Source organism: Rhinopithecus bieti, unplaced genomic scaffold (assembly GCF_001698545.2).
Source record: "Rhinopithecus bieti isolate Rb0 unplaced genomic scaffold, ASM169854v2 scaffold_73632, whole genome shotgun sequence".
Classification (NCBI taxonomy): Eukaryota; Metazoa; Chordata; class Mammalia; order Primates; family Cercopithecidae; genus Rhinopithecus; species Rhinopithecus bieti.
The window spans coordinates 100,804-115,984 of NW_016827332.1; the positions used below are offsets into that span (position 1 = coordinate 100,804).

The 15,181-nt window shown below is 40.7% G+C and overlaps 1 protein-coding gene across 1 annotated transcript in view; it reads left to right on the forward strand.

Annotated features, from left to right (window-relative positions):
• Window positions 1-15,181, forward strand: part of TMCO1 (transmembrane and coiled-coil domains 1) — a 96,337-nt gene that overhangs the window by 77,813 nt on the left and 3,343 nt on the right. Inside the window, exon 7 of the mRNA XM_017863774.1 lies at window positions 2,754-2,898. Within this exon, the coding sequence (XP_017719263.1) occupies window positions 2,754-2,898 (145 nt within the window). The remainder of the gene's footprint in view (window positions 1-2,753; window positions 2,899-15,181) is intronic.

Genomic DNA, 15,181 nt, shown 5'->3' on the forward strand with positions numbered 1-15,181 from the left:
TGCTGTATTCATGTTTTTGTTCTGGTCTTTGTACCCTGTACATTTTTTTAAAATATTGTGTCTTAGATTGTCAGCACCTAGAAGTTAAAGGCTATATATCTATTTTTATAAACTGGCATATGAAATTAAAAGTCTAATATATGTTTAGATTATATTGAACAAAAGTTATTCAGTCTTTAACATAATTTCTCCAAGTTTAACTTTGATCATCTCTTTTTGAGACCAGATCTTGCTCTGTCATCCAGGCTGGAGTGTAGTGGTGTGATCACTATTCACTGCAGCCTCAACCTGCTGGGCTCAAGTGATCCTCCCACCTCAGCCTCCTGAGTAGCTGGGACTACAGACATGCACCACGACATCTGGCTAATTTTTTTTTTTTTTGGTAGAGATAGGGTTTTGCCATGTTGCCCAGACTGGTCTCGAACTCATGGCTTTAAGTGATCCTCCCGCCTCGGCCTCTCAAAGTGCTGGGTTTATGAGACATGAGCCACCACACCTGGCGAAGACTAAAAGGGATACTAAAAGATTGTGTAAGCCAGGAGTGGTGGCTCATTCCTATAATCCCAGCAATTTGGGAGGCTGAGGCAGGAAGATCACTTGAAGCCAGGAGTTTGAGACCAGCCCGGGCAACATAGGAAGACCACGGCTCTACAAAAAAAAAAAAAAAAAAAAAGTAGCCGGACGTGGTGATATGCCCCTGTAATCTCACCCTCTTGGGAGGCTGAGGCAGGAGAATTCTTTGAGCCCAGGAGGTCAAGGCTGCAGTAAGCCATGATTGCACCACTGCTTTCCAGCTTCAAACAGAGCGAGACCCTGTTTGAAACAAACAAAAATAACCTTACACTCTTAAAATTTGTTAACAGCTGGCAGATGCTTTAAGGAAAAAAAATCTAAGGTTAAATATTAAGAAGGGAAGGACTTGAACTCCCAGATTGCCAGAAAAAGGACTAGATATAGCTACTTATTTCTCATTGTTCTTTCTGACATCTCTTCCTGAATCATTTACATAAAGTTGAAATAACAGGATTTTAGAATTGAAAGAGTGTTTTTTTCTGTTGTCGTTGTTTTTTTTTTTTTGAGACAGAGTTGGGCTCTTGTTGCCCAGTCTGGAGTGCAATGGCGCTATCTCGGCTCACTACAACCTCCGCCTCCTGGGTTCAAGTGATTCTCCTGCTTCAGCCTCCCGAGTAGCTGGGATTACAGACATGCACCACCATGCCTGGCTAATTCTGTATTTTTGGTAGAGACAGGGTTTCTCCATGTTGGTCAGCTGGTCTCAAACTTCTGACTTCAGGTGATCCGCCTGCCTCAGCCTCCCAAAGTGCTGGAATTACAGGTGTGAGCCACCGCGCCCGGCCTGAAAGAGATCTTAAAAGTCATTTAACACATAACTTCTCTCCCAATACAGAAAGCTCATCAGTAATGTCTCTAGCAGATAATTTGTCATCCTTTATTTCCAACAATGAGGAGCTTAGTGGTTTCTGAGATAACTAGTACTTTTATTGAGTAGTTTTTAGAGTTTGAAAATAATTCCTTTTACTAGGCCAAAATATGCCTCCCTATATCTGTACTCGTGAGCAGTGGTCCTACCCTCTGGAGTCATAGAGTAAGTGCACTTAAAGAAATAATCCACCTATTGTAAATCATCTCTCTCTTTGCACCTTCCTTTTTCTCTTCCCAATTTTTTTCTTTATTATCCTAGACACCAATTTCTGTTCCTTATAACAAGCTTCTATTCCTGTAGCACTTTGGGAGGCTGAGGTGGGCAGATCACAAGGTCAAGAGATCATGATCAAGACCATCAAGGCCAACATCGTGAAACCCCGTCTCTACTAAAAATACAAAAATTAGCTGGGTGTGGTGGTGCACGCCTGTAATCCCAGCTACTCGGGAGGCTGAGGCAGGAGAATCACTTGAACCAGGAGGCGGAGGTTGCAGTGAGCTGAGATGGTGCCACTGCACTCTGGCCTGGGTGACAGAGCGAGACTCCATCTCAAAAAAAAAAAAAGAACTATCAGAAGTTTTCTCAGATTTGCTGCTGGTTTAAGGTCTCATGCACGTTCAACTTCATATAATTAAATGACTTACAAGATATAAAAGATTTTCTGGCCGGAGGCGGTGGCTCACACCTGTAATCCCAGCACTTTGGTAGGCCAAGGCGGGCAGATCGCCTGAGGTCAGGAGTTGGAGACCAGCCTGGCAAAAATGGTGAATCCCTATCTCGACTAAAAATACAAAAATTAACCAGGCATGGTGGCACACACCTGTAATCCCAGCTACTTGGGAGGCTGAGGCAGGAGAATCACTTGAACCCGGGAGGCGAAAGTTCCAGTGAGCCGAGATTGTGTCACTGCACTCCAGTCTGGGCGACACAGCAAGACTCTGTCTCAAAAAATGTAAATAAATATTAAACATTTCTCATTTTTAATTTCTAATACAGTAAATATTAATAACTATAAGCTACATAAACGCAAAGTTTTTAGGGTCCTAAATAATTTGTCAGTATGTAAAGGGGTCTTGATACCAAAATAATTGAGAACCACTAATTTAAGAAAAGATTTATGAGAATAATCTAGGCTCTTCCTTACATCGTGGCACATCAGGTTCATGTGTATTTTTATCATGTCACCCTCTCTTTGTTTTTCAGAGATCAGAGACTTAAAGCTCTATTTCTGTCCCAGATTCTTCTTTAGAAGAAAGAAACTTGTCAGTCTTCCAAAAATAACAATTCTTTGTTTTTTTTTTTCCTTTAGATTTGATGGTAGAGTGGTGGCAAAGCTTCCTTTTACCCCTCTTTCTTATATCCAAGGACTGTCTCATCGAAATCTGCTGGGAGATGACACCACAGACTGTTCCTTCATTTTCCTGTATATTCTCTGTACTATGTCGATTCGACAGGTGAGTGATCACATCTACCATTTAATATGTATATTTTTCCTTGCTGTCATACCAATTAGCTTTTACTTTTATAATACTAGAAATGTTTACCCATTGTTACTGAGTTCTTTCAGTTGCTCATTTTAGAATTTCAGTGTATCTTCCAAAAGCCATTTTAAATGGCTGTAGGTCTAGATGACTGATCCTTAGGGATGAGAAGCAGTGATAAAACCAAACATGGATTCCACATCCCATTCTTAGAGCTCTCAGGCTCCTTCTTTATTACAACTGCCTAAAGCTACAAAAGTAGAGAGTGAGTTTGGTCTTCCCAGTATCATTTCTTCATTATATACCAGCACCATTTAGCAGCTCAGGAGCACAAGTAAGTTTAACAATGTGGTAATTTTAGGTTATTCGCAGTAGAGATAAAGTTTAGGTTATAGAATTTACATTTGGCCAACTTGGTAATTTGACATTCATAGTGAAAAAGAGTGAGAACTAAGGAAGTAAAAGGGTTATGAAGGCCCGTAAGAGAGCTGTAACATTCGATTAGTGGGGAAAGGTTCAGGCAGAAAGGTTTAGAGAATGAAGTGGCTTTTGAGATGGAACTATGAAAGTGAAAGGGTGGCGGGGTGCTGTGGCTTATGCTTGTAATTCTAGCACTTTGGTAGGCTGAGGTGTGAGGATCACTTGAGCTCAGGAATTTGAGACCAGCCTAGGCAACATTGTGAGACTCCATCTCTACAAAAAATGTAACAATTAGCTGGGTATGGTGGCATGTGCCTGAGTCCCAGCTACCCGAAGTGGGAAGGTCACAAAAGCCTGGGAATTTGAGCTTGCAGTGAGACTTGATTATATCACTAGACTTTAGCCTGGGCAGCAGAGTGAGACCCTGCCTCAAAAAAAAAAAAAAAAAAAAAAAAAAAAAAGATAATTAAGGTCTCTTAAGGTCTCTGGCTGAATAATTCTTTATTTTAAGGCATTATTCAGTTTCTGAACATACTGCCATTTGGCAGGCTTTGTAGTGGAAAGGTTTGCACATGCAGTGAATAGGAACATAACATTTTCAGTATTTGTTACACAAGTGATTCTCTTTTTCTCCCCTCCTTCTGAATACTGTCTGTGGCAGAAGAGTTTTTGTTGCCCTGTGTATTACTTTGTTCTTGCATAGCTATAAAGAAATACCTGAGACTGGGTAATTTATAAAGACAAGAGGTTTAATTGGCTTATGGCTCTGTAGGCTGGTACAGGAAGCATGATGCTAGCATCTGCTCAACTTCTGGGGAGGTCTCAGGAAACTTAGAATCATGGCGGAATGCAGAAGGGGAGCAGGCATGTCACATGGCCAGAGTAGGAACAAGAGAGAAAGGAGGGAGATACTACACACTTTTAAACAACCGGATCTCGTGAGAACTCACTCACTATCACAAGAACAGTACCAAGGGGGATGGTGCTAAACCACACAATTTGACATGAGATTTGGGTGGGGACACAGATTCAAACCATTATCACCCTGGCATGTGAGAATCAATGGGAAATTGAATTATAGTTCATGGCTCACCAAGATCTTTGTCATTGTGTTGCTTAATATTTTTTCCCAATTCATATCCCATCATATCCCCACAAATACAGCACTTTGCCCATTCTGGCTTGCTTAATAGTTTTCATGTTACACTCACTCAGATGTACTTTTTGCTTCTGTTTTTCCTTATTTCTGAATGCCTCCCTCTTCTTTTAAACGCAATCAAGTTTCAAGGCTTCCTTTTCTGGCACATATTTTCTGGCACTTACTGCATTGTGAAGGTTAGCTATAAGAGGAGCATGACTAAAATACAGAAATACCAAAGACTATTATAATAGTCTAGCAAAAAATCATTATGTTATAAACTATAACAGTGAAGAGAGGGATGAAAAGGATGGGACAAGATTGAGAAATAAATAGAAGAGGAAACCAGCTGAACTTACGGATTTAATGTGAAGGAGAAAGGAAGAACTAAGATGACTTTCAGGTTTCTGATTTGGTGACCAAATGGGGACTAGTTGCACTAAGAGGTTGGGAATAGAAGAAAGAAGAGTATGTTGGTTAGAAGACACGCTGAGTTTGAAGTGTTTGTTGAATAGCTAAATGATTATGTCCACCAATAAGTTGTACTCTTGCTTAGCTGAGGTATATACTTAAATTTTTGAAATGGTCTCTGTAATAGAGCTGCCTTAGCTCATTTTCTATTGCTGTAACAGTATACCACAGCCTGGCTAATTTATAAAGATAATTTAGCTCACAGTTCTGCAGGAAGTCCAAGAGCATGGTGCTGACATCTGCTGAGGGCCTTCCTGCTGCATCATAACGTGGTGGAGGACATCATATGGTGAGAGGGCAAGAGCAAGAATCAGAGAGAGCTCACTTTTATAGCAAAGCCACTCGTGATAAGGAACCCACTCCGGTGATAATGACATTAATCTATTCATGAGGGCAGAGGGATTAAACTTCCACCACATGAACTTTTCGGGGACACATTCAAACCATAGCAGGAGTTTATTCTAGTGAAAGCTAAGGTAATGACAATACAGATCTCTCTTGGTTTAGCACAGATCCTTTGATCTCTGTGGAATATTGCTCTTTAATTTGTTAAGTCTCAAATTTTAAAATTGTGGCTTGGGTTGATATCTTTTTTTTTTTTTTTGAGACGGAGTCTCGCTCTGTCACCCAGGCTGGAGTGCAGTGGGCGATCTCGGCTCACTGCAAGCTCCGCCTCCCGGGTTTAGGCCATTCTCCTGCCTCAGCCTCCCAAGTAGCTGGGACTACAGGCGCCCGCCATCTTGCCCGGCTAGTTTTTTGTATTTTTTAGTAGAGACGGGGTTTCACCGTGTAGACCAGGATGGTCTTGATCTCCTGACCTCGTGATCCACCCGTCTCGGCCTCCCAAAGTGCTGGGATTACAGGCTTGAGCCACCGCGCCCGGCCAGATATCTTAATAAAACACGATGTAACGCACCAGGCGCGGGGTGGCTCACACCTGTAATCCCAGCACTTTGGGAGGCCGAGGTGGGTGGATCATGAGGTCAGGAGATTGAGAACATCCTGGCTAACACTGTGAAACCCTGTCTCTACTAAAAAAATACAAAAAAAAATTAGCCAGGCATAGTGGCGGGCGCCTGTAGTCCCAGGTACTTGGGAGACTGAGGCAGGAGAATGGTGTGAACCTGGAGGCAGAGCTTGCAGGGAGCCGAGATCGTGCCACTGCACTCCAGCCTGGGCGACAGAGCAAGACTCTGTCTCAAAATAAATAAATAAATAAATAAATAAAATAAAATAAACCACAATGTATATATTTCACTTTAAGCAACAAAGAGCAATTCTGAGTTTATTTTTGTTGTTGTTGTGAGACAGAATGTCGCTCTGTCACCCAGGCTGGAGTGCAATGGCTCCATCTCGGCTCACTGAAACCTCTGCCTCCCGGGTTCAAGTGATTCTCCTGCCTCAGCCTCCTGAGTAGCTGGGATTACAGGCTCCGACCATCACACCTGGCTAATTTTTGCATTTTTAATAGAGACAGGGTTTCACCATGTTGGCCAGGCTGGTCTGAACTCCTGACCTCAGGTGATCCACCCACCTGGGCCTCCCAAAGTGCTAAGCGCCTGGCAGCTTTCCATTCTTAAGTGTTCTTGGCATAGGAAACATGGAGGCATGAATGTTTGTAATGGATCTAGGGACTACTGAATCTAGAGCTGTTGGTGAGATGTAACAGGAAGTGAAGCTTGTCACTGAGAAGGATTACCCGAATCTTTACCTCACGGTATAGCATGAAGCAATTTCATTTTTCTTTCTTGTGCTTCTAATAGTACAAGTCTGCTGGTGACAAATTATCTTACTCTTCATTTATCTGAAAATATCTTTATTTTATCTTCATTCTTGAAGGATATTTTCACTGGACATAGAATTCTGGGTTGGCTTTTTTGTTTGTTTTAACCTTTAAGCATTTTAAATGCCTTTCTTCTATTTTCTGGCCTCCATTGTTTCTGAAAAGTTCTTCATATCTTTGTGTCCTTGTAAGTAATGTCACTTTTCTGTAGCTACTTTCATATTTTCTCTTTGAGATTGGTTCTCAGAAATTTGACTATGATGTGCCTAGGGTATTTTTTAAAAGTTTTTCGTGCTAGGACTTACAGTTTTCATTAAATGTAGGGAAATTTCAATCATTATTTCTTTATTTTCTGCCTCATTCTCTCTCTCTCCTTCTGGAACACCAGTTGCTTATATATTAGTCTTTTTTGGTATTGTCCAACAGAACACTGAAGCTACATTGAATTTTTTTTACTCTGTTTTTTTTCTATTCTTCAGATGGGATAATTTCTGTTGATCTGTCTTCAAGTTCACAGACTCCTCTAATCTGTGTTAACCCTAAGCCCACCCAATGATTTTTGAATTTTAGGTATTGTATTTTTCAGTTTCAGAATTTTTGCTTTATTTGGCATTCTTCCTGAGATTTCTTGTTTGTTAATATATTATGAGCCATATTTTATGTCCATAATTATTTAGCTGCTTTAAAAACCTTGTCTGCTACGCTGGGTGTGGTGGCTCATGCCTGTTCAGCATTTAGGAAGCTGAGGCAGGAGGCTCACTTGAGCCCAAGTGATAACAGGGCAAAATCTCGTCTCTACAAAAAATAGAAAAATTAGCCAGGCACAGTGGCATGTACCTGTAGTCCTAGTTGCTGGTCTGTGGATGCTTAAGTGGGAGGATTGCTTGAGCCCTGGAGGTCAGGTTTGAGGTTAGCTATGATCACGCCTTTGCATTCATGCCTGGGCGGCAGAACGAGACCCTGTCTGAAAAACAAAATAAAAAAAACCTCTGTGCTAATTCCAGCATTTGGTATTTGGACTCCATTGCCTGTTCTCTTTTTTTTTTGAGATGGAGTCTTGCTCTTGTCGCCCAGGCTGGAGTGCAGTGGCACGATCTCAGCTCACTGCAACCTCAACCTCCCAGTTCAAGTGATTCTTCTGTCTCAGCCTCCTGAGTAGCTGAGATTGCAGGTGCCCGCCACCATGCCAGGCTAATTTTGTATTTTTAATGGAGACCGGGTTTTACCATGTTGGTCAGGCTGGCTGATCTCAAATACCTGACCTCAGGTGATCCACCTGCCTCGGCCTCCCAAAGTGTTGGGATTACAGGTGTGAGCCCCCGCGCCTGACCTGTTCTCTTAAGAACAGTATATTTTCCAGTTTCTTGATATATCTAGTAATTTTGGATCATATCCTGGATAATGTAAATGATGGGTTGAAGAGATTCTGGATTCTTTTATTCTTTGGAAGAAGTGTTGATATTTTTGTTTAGGCAGGCAGTTAACCTGGCATTGTCTTAGTCCATTAGGGCTACTGTAACAAAATACCACAAACAATAGAAATTTATTTCTTACTCTTCCAGAGGCTGGGAAGTCCAAAATCAAGGCAAATTCAATGTCTGGTGAGGGCCTGTTTCCTGCCTGCTTCATAGAGAGTGCCTTCTGTCTGCATCCTCACATGGTGGAAGGCACAGGGCAGCTCTCTGGTACCTTTTTTAAAAGAGGACATTAATCCCATTGAAGAGGGCAGAACCCTCATGACCTAATCACCTCCCAAAGGCTCCACCTTCTAACACCTTGGTAGTTTGGATTCAACATACGAATTTGTAAGGGACACGAACATTCAAACCATAGCAGCACTCAAACTCCAAACTCTCCTTTGTGGTAGATGGCAGCTGAAGTCTCAGGTCAGTTATTTTAGTCTTAACTGGGCTCTTACAGGCTGCCTTGCATGTAGTTTAAAAATTAAGCAGAGCCAGGCGCGGTGGCTCATGCCTGTAATCCCAGCATTTTGGGAGGCCGAGGTGGGTAGATCACTTGAGGTCAGGAGTTCGAGATCAACACTGCCAACATGGTGAAACCCCGTCTCTACCAAAAATACAAAAAGTAGCCGGGCTTGGTGGTGCACGTCTGTAATCCCAGCTACTCAGGAGGCTGAGGCATGAGAATCGCTTGAAACTGGGAGGTGGAGGTTGCAGTGAGCTGAGTCTGCACCACTGCACTCCAGCCTGGGTGACAGCAAGATTCTGTCTCAAAAAAAAAAAAAAAAAAAAAATTAAGCAGAGATTTGGGGGCAGAGTTTATACGCAAAATTTAAGGTTCCTGTTTCGTTGTCTCTCTGTTTTCCAGGATTCTTTCTCTATTTTCAGTAGCTCTGGTTTTCCTGAACCTTGCTTTTTGGTTCTTCGAACCAGTAAGACTGTAGTTTATTCTGAGGTTTAGACACTCTTCACAGTGCCAACTGGGGTTATTCCCTCCATTATGAGATTTTCAAAAAATAAAACATTTTGTCTCTGCACTAAACTAAAATTCAGAATATTCTCCTTGATTGATCCTCAAAGAAGGAGCTAAAAGAGATCTAGGGACATTTTCATTGGAAAGACAGGGGAGAAAGAGAAAGAGGAAAGGAAGGAGGAAGTGAGAGGGAGAGAAAGAGATTGTCATTTAATCCCCTGACCCCAGCAGAAAAGACCTTTATTACAGAGGGCCTTTGGTCAACCTAAGACAGAAAATATTCATCATTACAAAGGAAGTGACATTACTCTAGTGCAGATTTGATGTGCTTACCTTTCAGAATGTTTATTTCTACTTTGTAATATATGTGTTAAGAAGGACCCAGAAGGGAGCTTCAGTTTTCTACCTTATTTTATTTGTTTTCTGTATTGGGCTTTTTTACATCACATTTTATTTTCAAAAGCTTCTTTTAATCTCTGTGAATCTCTTGAAGTTGTGTGCAAAAAAAAAAAAAAAAAAAAAAAAAAAAAAAAGATGGGCCGAGTGCGGTGGCTCACACCGTAATCCCAGCACTTTGGGGAGGCTGAGGCAGGTGGGATCACGAGGTCAGAAGTTCAAGACTCAGCCTGGCCAAGAATGGTGAAACCCTGTCTCTACTAAAAAGTACAAATTAGCCGGGCGTGGTGGCAGGCGCCTTGTAATCCAGCTACTCAGGAAGGCTGAGGAAGACAATTGCTTGAACTCGGGAGGACCGAGGTTGCCGCGGTGAGCAAGATCATAACACCACGTGCACCTCCAGCCCGGATGACAGAGTGAGACTTCGTCTCCAAAAAAAAAAAAAAAAAAAGAATAAAATTTATTTTAAAAAGTTAAAAATATAAAAGAATTGTTAAAGGCTTTAAGGTTCTGAAAATGATTGATCTAATCAACCGTCTTTTTTTAACAGTAAGGAAATTGAGACTTGGTAAAATGACAACATCATTCCTGTTGTTTTATTGTCTAGTTTGTCAGCACTATAACCCAAGTTTTCTGATTGCTAACCCAATAATATTTCAGCGATATCAAGCTTGTACTGTCAGGTTTTTTTTTAGTAAATATTTAATCTCTACATTATTTTTCCGAAGTAGTCTAGTTAGATATAATGTGAGTGCCCTGGTAATATTGAAAAGGGTCATTTTGAGGTGATTAGATTTTATACACAGCTTTGTTGATACAGTAAAGATTATATTATGGGAATTAATGAGATATTGTGATTAATTGGAAGTGAAGACTGGTTGCCAGATGTCAGAGAAACTAACAGAGTGAACTGAGGATTGCCATAGGTGTGTTATTTTAGCTAAATGACTAAGGAATAACATTTCACAGAATGTGTTTATCGCCATTGACCTGAGTCGTCCCAAAATATCCAGTTAACAACCAACAGCTTCCTTTTCTTGATCACTGGTTTTTTTTTTTTTTTTTTTTTTTGAGACGGAGTCTCGCTCTGTCACCCGGGCTGGAGTGCAGTGGCCGGATCTCAGCTCACTGCAAGCTCCGCCTCCCGGGTTCACGCCATTCTCCTGCCTCAGCCTCCCGAGTAGCTGGGACTACAGGCGCCCGCCACCTCGCCCGGCTAGTTTTTTGTATTTTTTAGTAGAGACGGGGTTTCACCGTGTTAGCCAGGATGGTCTCGATCTCCTGACCTCGTGATCCACCCGTCTCGGCCTCCCAAAGTGCTGGGATTACAGGCTTGAGCCACCGCGCCCGGCCGTCACTGGTTCTTAATCTTTGTATAGAGGAAAGAACACAAATCCTGTGGTGGTATTTTTCTGGTTTTCCTGCCAATAGAAGACACAATTACAGGAAGATGTTTTTCCTTTGTTTTTCTCTTCTAGGTATACACTCTTCATTTGTTACCCTGTTACACAGGACTGGACAGGAATTCAAAATAATTGTTTTACATTTTTCTAAAACTTGATTGCATCTTACTATATTTTGCATTTGTATTTTCTTTCATAGCATCTTTATTATATATTAAAACTCCTAACTTTTAGCTAAATGCATATTTCTTTTGTTTGTTTGTTTTGAGATGGAGTCTTGCTCTGTCACCCAGGTTGGAGTGCAGTGGCACGATCTCCTACAACCTCTGCCTCCTAGGTTTCAAATGAGTCTCCTGCCTCAGCCTTACAAGCAGCTAGGATTACAGGCGCATGTAGAGATAGGTTTCACCATGTTGGCCAGGCTGGTCTCGAACTCCTGACCTCAGATGATCCACCCGCCTCGGCCTCCCAAAGTGCTGGGATTACAGGCGTGAGCCACCAGTCCTGGCCTAAATGCATATTTCTAAACTAAATCTTGCTAATTAACAAGGCCTGAAAACTTGACCTCAAGAAAGAAAGAAAAATTGAGAGATTATAGGAAAGCAGTCAGGTTAAGTTTAATGGATGAGATTGTTGAAAGATGTAATGAGATAATATTTACAAAAGTGCCTGTTGTACAGTGTGATATTCAGTGAGTATTTATTGAATTACAGCCTGACAGTTGGTATCTTATTTTTCTTATCCGCATGCAAGGATAATAATGTCCACTTCATTAAGCTGTGAGGATTTAAATGAGAACATACATATAAAGTGCTTAGAACAATGCCTTGCAGAGTATAAGTACTCAGTAACTGTTAACCATTATTATTGTTGTTATTCTTTTTTTTCGCTTCATACCATGACCTTCACTTTAAAATAGCACCCACAAGAATATTTTTCTTTATTTTAAAAGTATTCCACTTAGCAGTATTTCAAAAAGTTGGGGAAGGCAAGGTATGAGAAAAAGTATACAACTATTATTAATACAACTACTATCTTACTTTATATTCTTAAATACTTTATATTCCTTTTTATAGACCTTATTTTTTATTTTATTTTATTTTTTTTTGAGACAGAGTCTCGCTCTGTCTCCCAGGCTGGAGTGCAGTGGCCAGATCTCAGCTCACTGCAAGCTCCGCCTCCCGGGTTTACGCCATTCTCCTGCCTCAGCCTCCCGAGTAGCTGGGACTACAGACGCCCGCCACCTCGCCCGGCTAGTTTTTTTGTATTTTTTAGTAGAGACGGGGTTTCACCATGTTAGCCAGGATGGTCTCGATCTCCTGACCTCGTGATCTGCCCGTCTCGGCCTCCCAAAGTGCTGGGATTACAGGCTTGAGCCACCGCGCCCGGCCTAGACCTTATTTTTTAGAACAGTTTTAGGTTCACAGCAAAATTGAGTGGAAGGTACAGAGATTTCATATATATGCCTTGCCCCCACATATGCATAGCACACCCCTCTATCAACGTTCTCCACCAGAGTGGTACGTTTGTTATAATTGATTAATCTACACTGACATATCATTATTACCCTCAAATCCATAGTTTATATTAGGGTCCATTCTTTGCATTGTATGTTCTATGGGTTTTTTGCATAGCAACTATATTTTATATGTGCATGGGTATATATATGTGTGTGTGTGTGTATGTGTATATATGTATGTGTGTATATATATATAGAGAGAGAGAGAGAAAGCATTTGCTCATTTAACAACATAATTGTGATTTTTAAAAAATAGACCTGTTACACAATTTTTTATTCCTTTTTTTTTTTTTAACTTCTTTATGTGATTTTCTTATTCCTAAGGTAACAGTCTGTTACAGAGAGGTGGCTTAATAAAGGAAAACTGCACTTTGAGTTGTATCAGTTCACTTTCTGACTTATAACCTCTCCCTGCATCAACTTTCTCATCTCAACAGCAGGGATAACTAAGGACTACTATCTAGTCCTTAGAACTGTTTGCAAACTTTAAAGTGTGTAGAAATGTAGGATGTTACTACTGTAGAGATGTTAGTGACCTCTGGTCCTTTTATCTGTGGCTCTTGCATCTTGAGACCATCACTTAGTTCCTACAAAGATTTTACTGATGGGAAAGCAGGGGAAATCTATCTGAGAAAAATAGAAGACCTAGGTTTCACCTGTGAGACTATAGGAATTTAAACAGATTAGTTTAGAATTTCACTAAAGGATAAAATTGCATGCAGTAAATGCAAAGTGTTTGTGTTAAAATACAAATACTTGCGTAATGTAACACCGATACATTTAATTTAGTGTTCCCAAAATGGGTCTGTGGCAAGAGCCACAAGGAAAGGGAAGTATAGAGTTGCCTGAATTTCCATGTACTTTGTGGCTGCTGAAGTGTCTCATTTTTAACACTTTTTTGTTGCTGCTATTGCTATTTGAGATATTCCCATCTAGAGCAGTGGCTTACCCTCAGTAGTCATTTAAATATTTTGAGTTAGTAAATGAAATTCAACAGACTACCAATTCAGTTTCTCATTTCTTCAAAATATTATTTATTTTTTATTTTTTCAATCATCTTCTTTAAATCACAGTAAACTTATAAAGGGCATCCAACATTTTACATTGGTTTTAATTTCTAAAGTTATAAGGACTCATCTATTTGACCCTTCAGAATAACTGAGCAAGAATCCCTTGTGTATTTTTTCTAGGCTATATTACTGTATTTGTTAACTAGACAAATAAGTTTATCAGCAGCTAATTCTGTATGTCTTACCATTTCAAATTTTATCTTTAAAGCAATTTCCCTTAATGCCTAGTTTAGTGCTAAATACATTGTAGGTGCTCAGGAAATACTAATTAACTAAAGAAATTGCAAATTAGTGACATCATTTGGTCTTTTTACTGCTTTGTGTAATGGTATTTTTGAAGGTGAGCTTTAAGGAGCTATTTTTATTATGAAAGTAATGCGGGCCGGCTATGGTGGCTCACACCTGTAATCCCAGCACTTTGGGAGGCCGAGACGGGTGGATCACAAAGTCAGGAGATCGAGGCTATCCTGGCCAACATGGTGAAACCGCATCTCTACTAAAAACACAAAAAATTAGCTGGGCATGGTGGTGCGTGCCTATAGTCCCTGCTACTTGGGAGGCTGAGGCAGGAGGATCGCTTGAACCTGGGAGGCGGAGGTTGCAGTGAGCCAAGATCGCACCACTGCACTCTAGCCTGGCGACAGAGTAAGACTCTGCCTCAAAAAACAAACAAAAAAAAAGATAATGCAAAGTAGGCCAGGCATGGTGGCCCACCCCGATAATCCCAGCACTTTGGGAGGTTGAGGTGAGCGGATCACTGGAGCCCAAGAGTTTGAGACCAGCGTGGCCAACATGGCAAAACCCCGACTCTACTAAAAATACAAAAATTAGCTGGGCATGGTGGCATGCCTGTAGTCCCAGCTCCTCGGAAGGCTGAGGTGGGAAGAATGCTTGAGCCTGGGAAGTGGAGGTTGCAATGAGCTGTGACCACACCACTGCACTGCAGCCTGGGTGACAGCAAGATCACGTCTCAGAAAAAGAAATACAAAGTCACATCAGTTTCCATCTTTACTAAGGAGAAGTATCCTAATGTACTAACGATTGATTTTTTTCTTCACCTGTTTCAGATGTCTTCTTAAAGCATGAGCTATAGTATTGTGGAATGCATGTATTGAAATATTTTATGATAAATATAATTTAGATGAGTCCTTAAAGTTATGTCCTCCATATTTAAACATTCTGTTGTATTCTAACAGTGTTACCTTAATACACACTCTTATCCATAATAGTCATCATTCTTCATGATGAAGCATTGAGGGTGTGTATGCTTGCAGAGAAGCCTGAGTATGGATATTCTCATAGTATCTTATATCCAGTAGGTACTCAGTAACTACTGGATGAATAGTTTAGTGCATGTAAACCTGCCTACCACAGAATGGAGTTTGTTCTGAAGAGCAAAACTTTAACATAGAAACTACTGTGTAAGAGAATCCATTAGATTAAGGGTCAAAACACAATAGGTTTAAATTCTAACTGTGCTCTTAATTTAGCTTTGTAATTCTGGATAAACCATCCATCATACCTTTCTGAGTTTTAGTTTCTTCAGATATAAAATGAAGGAATTGGGCGAGAATAATCAGGATCTCTGCTTTTTTCCTCTTATTTTTTTTTTTTTTTTTTTTT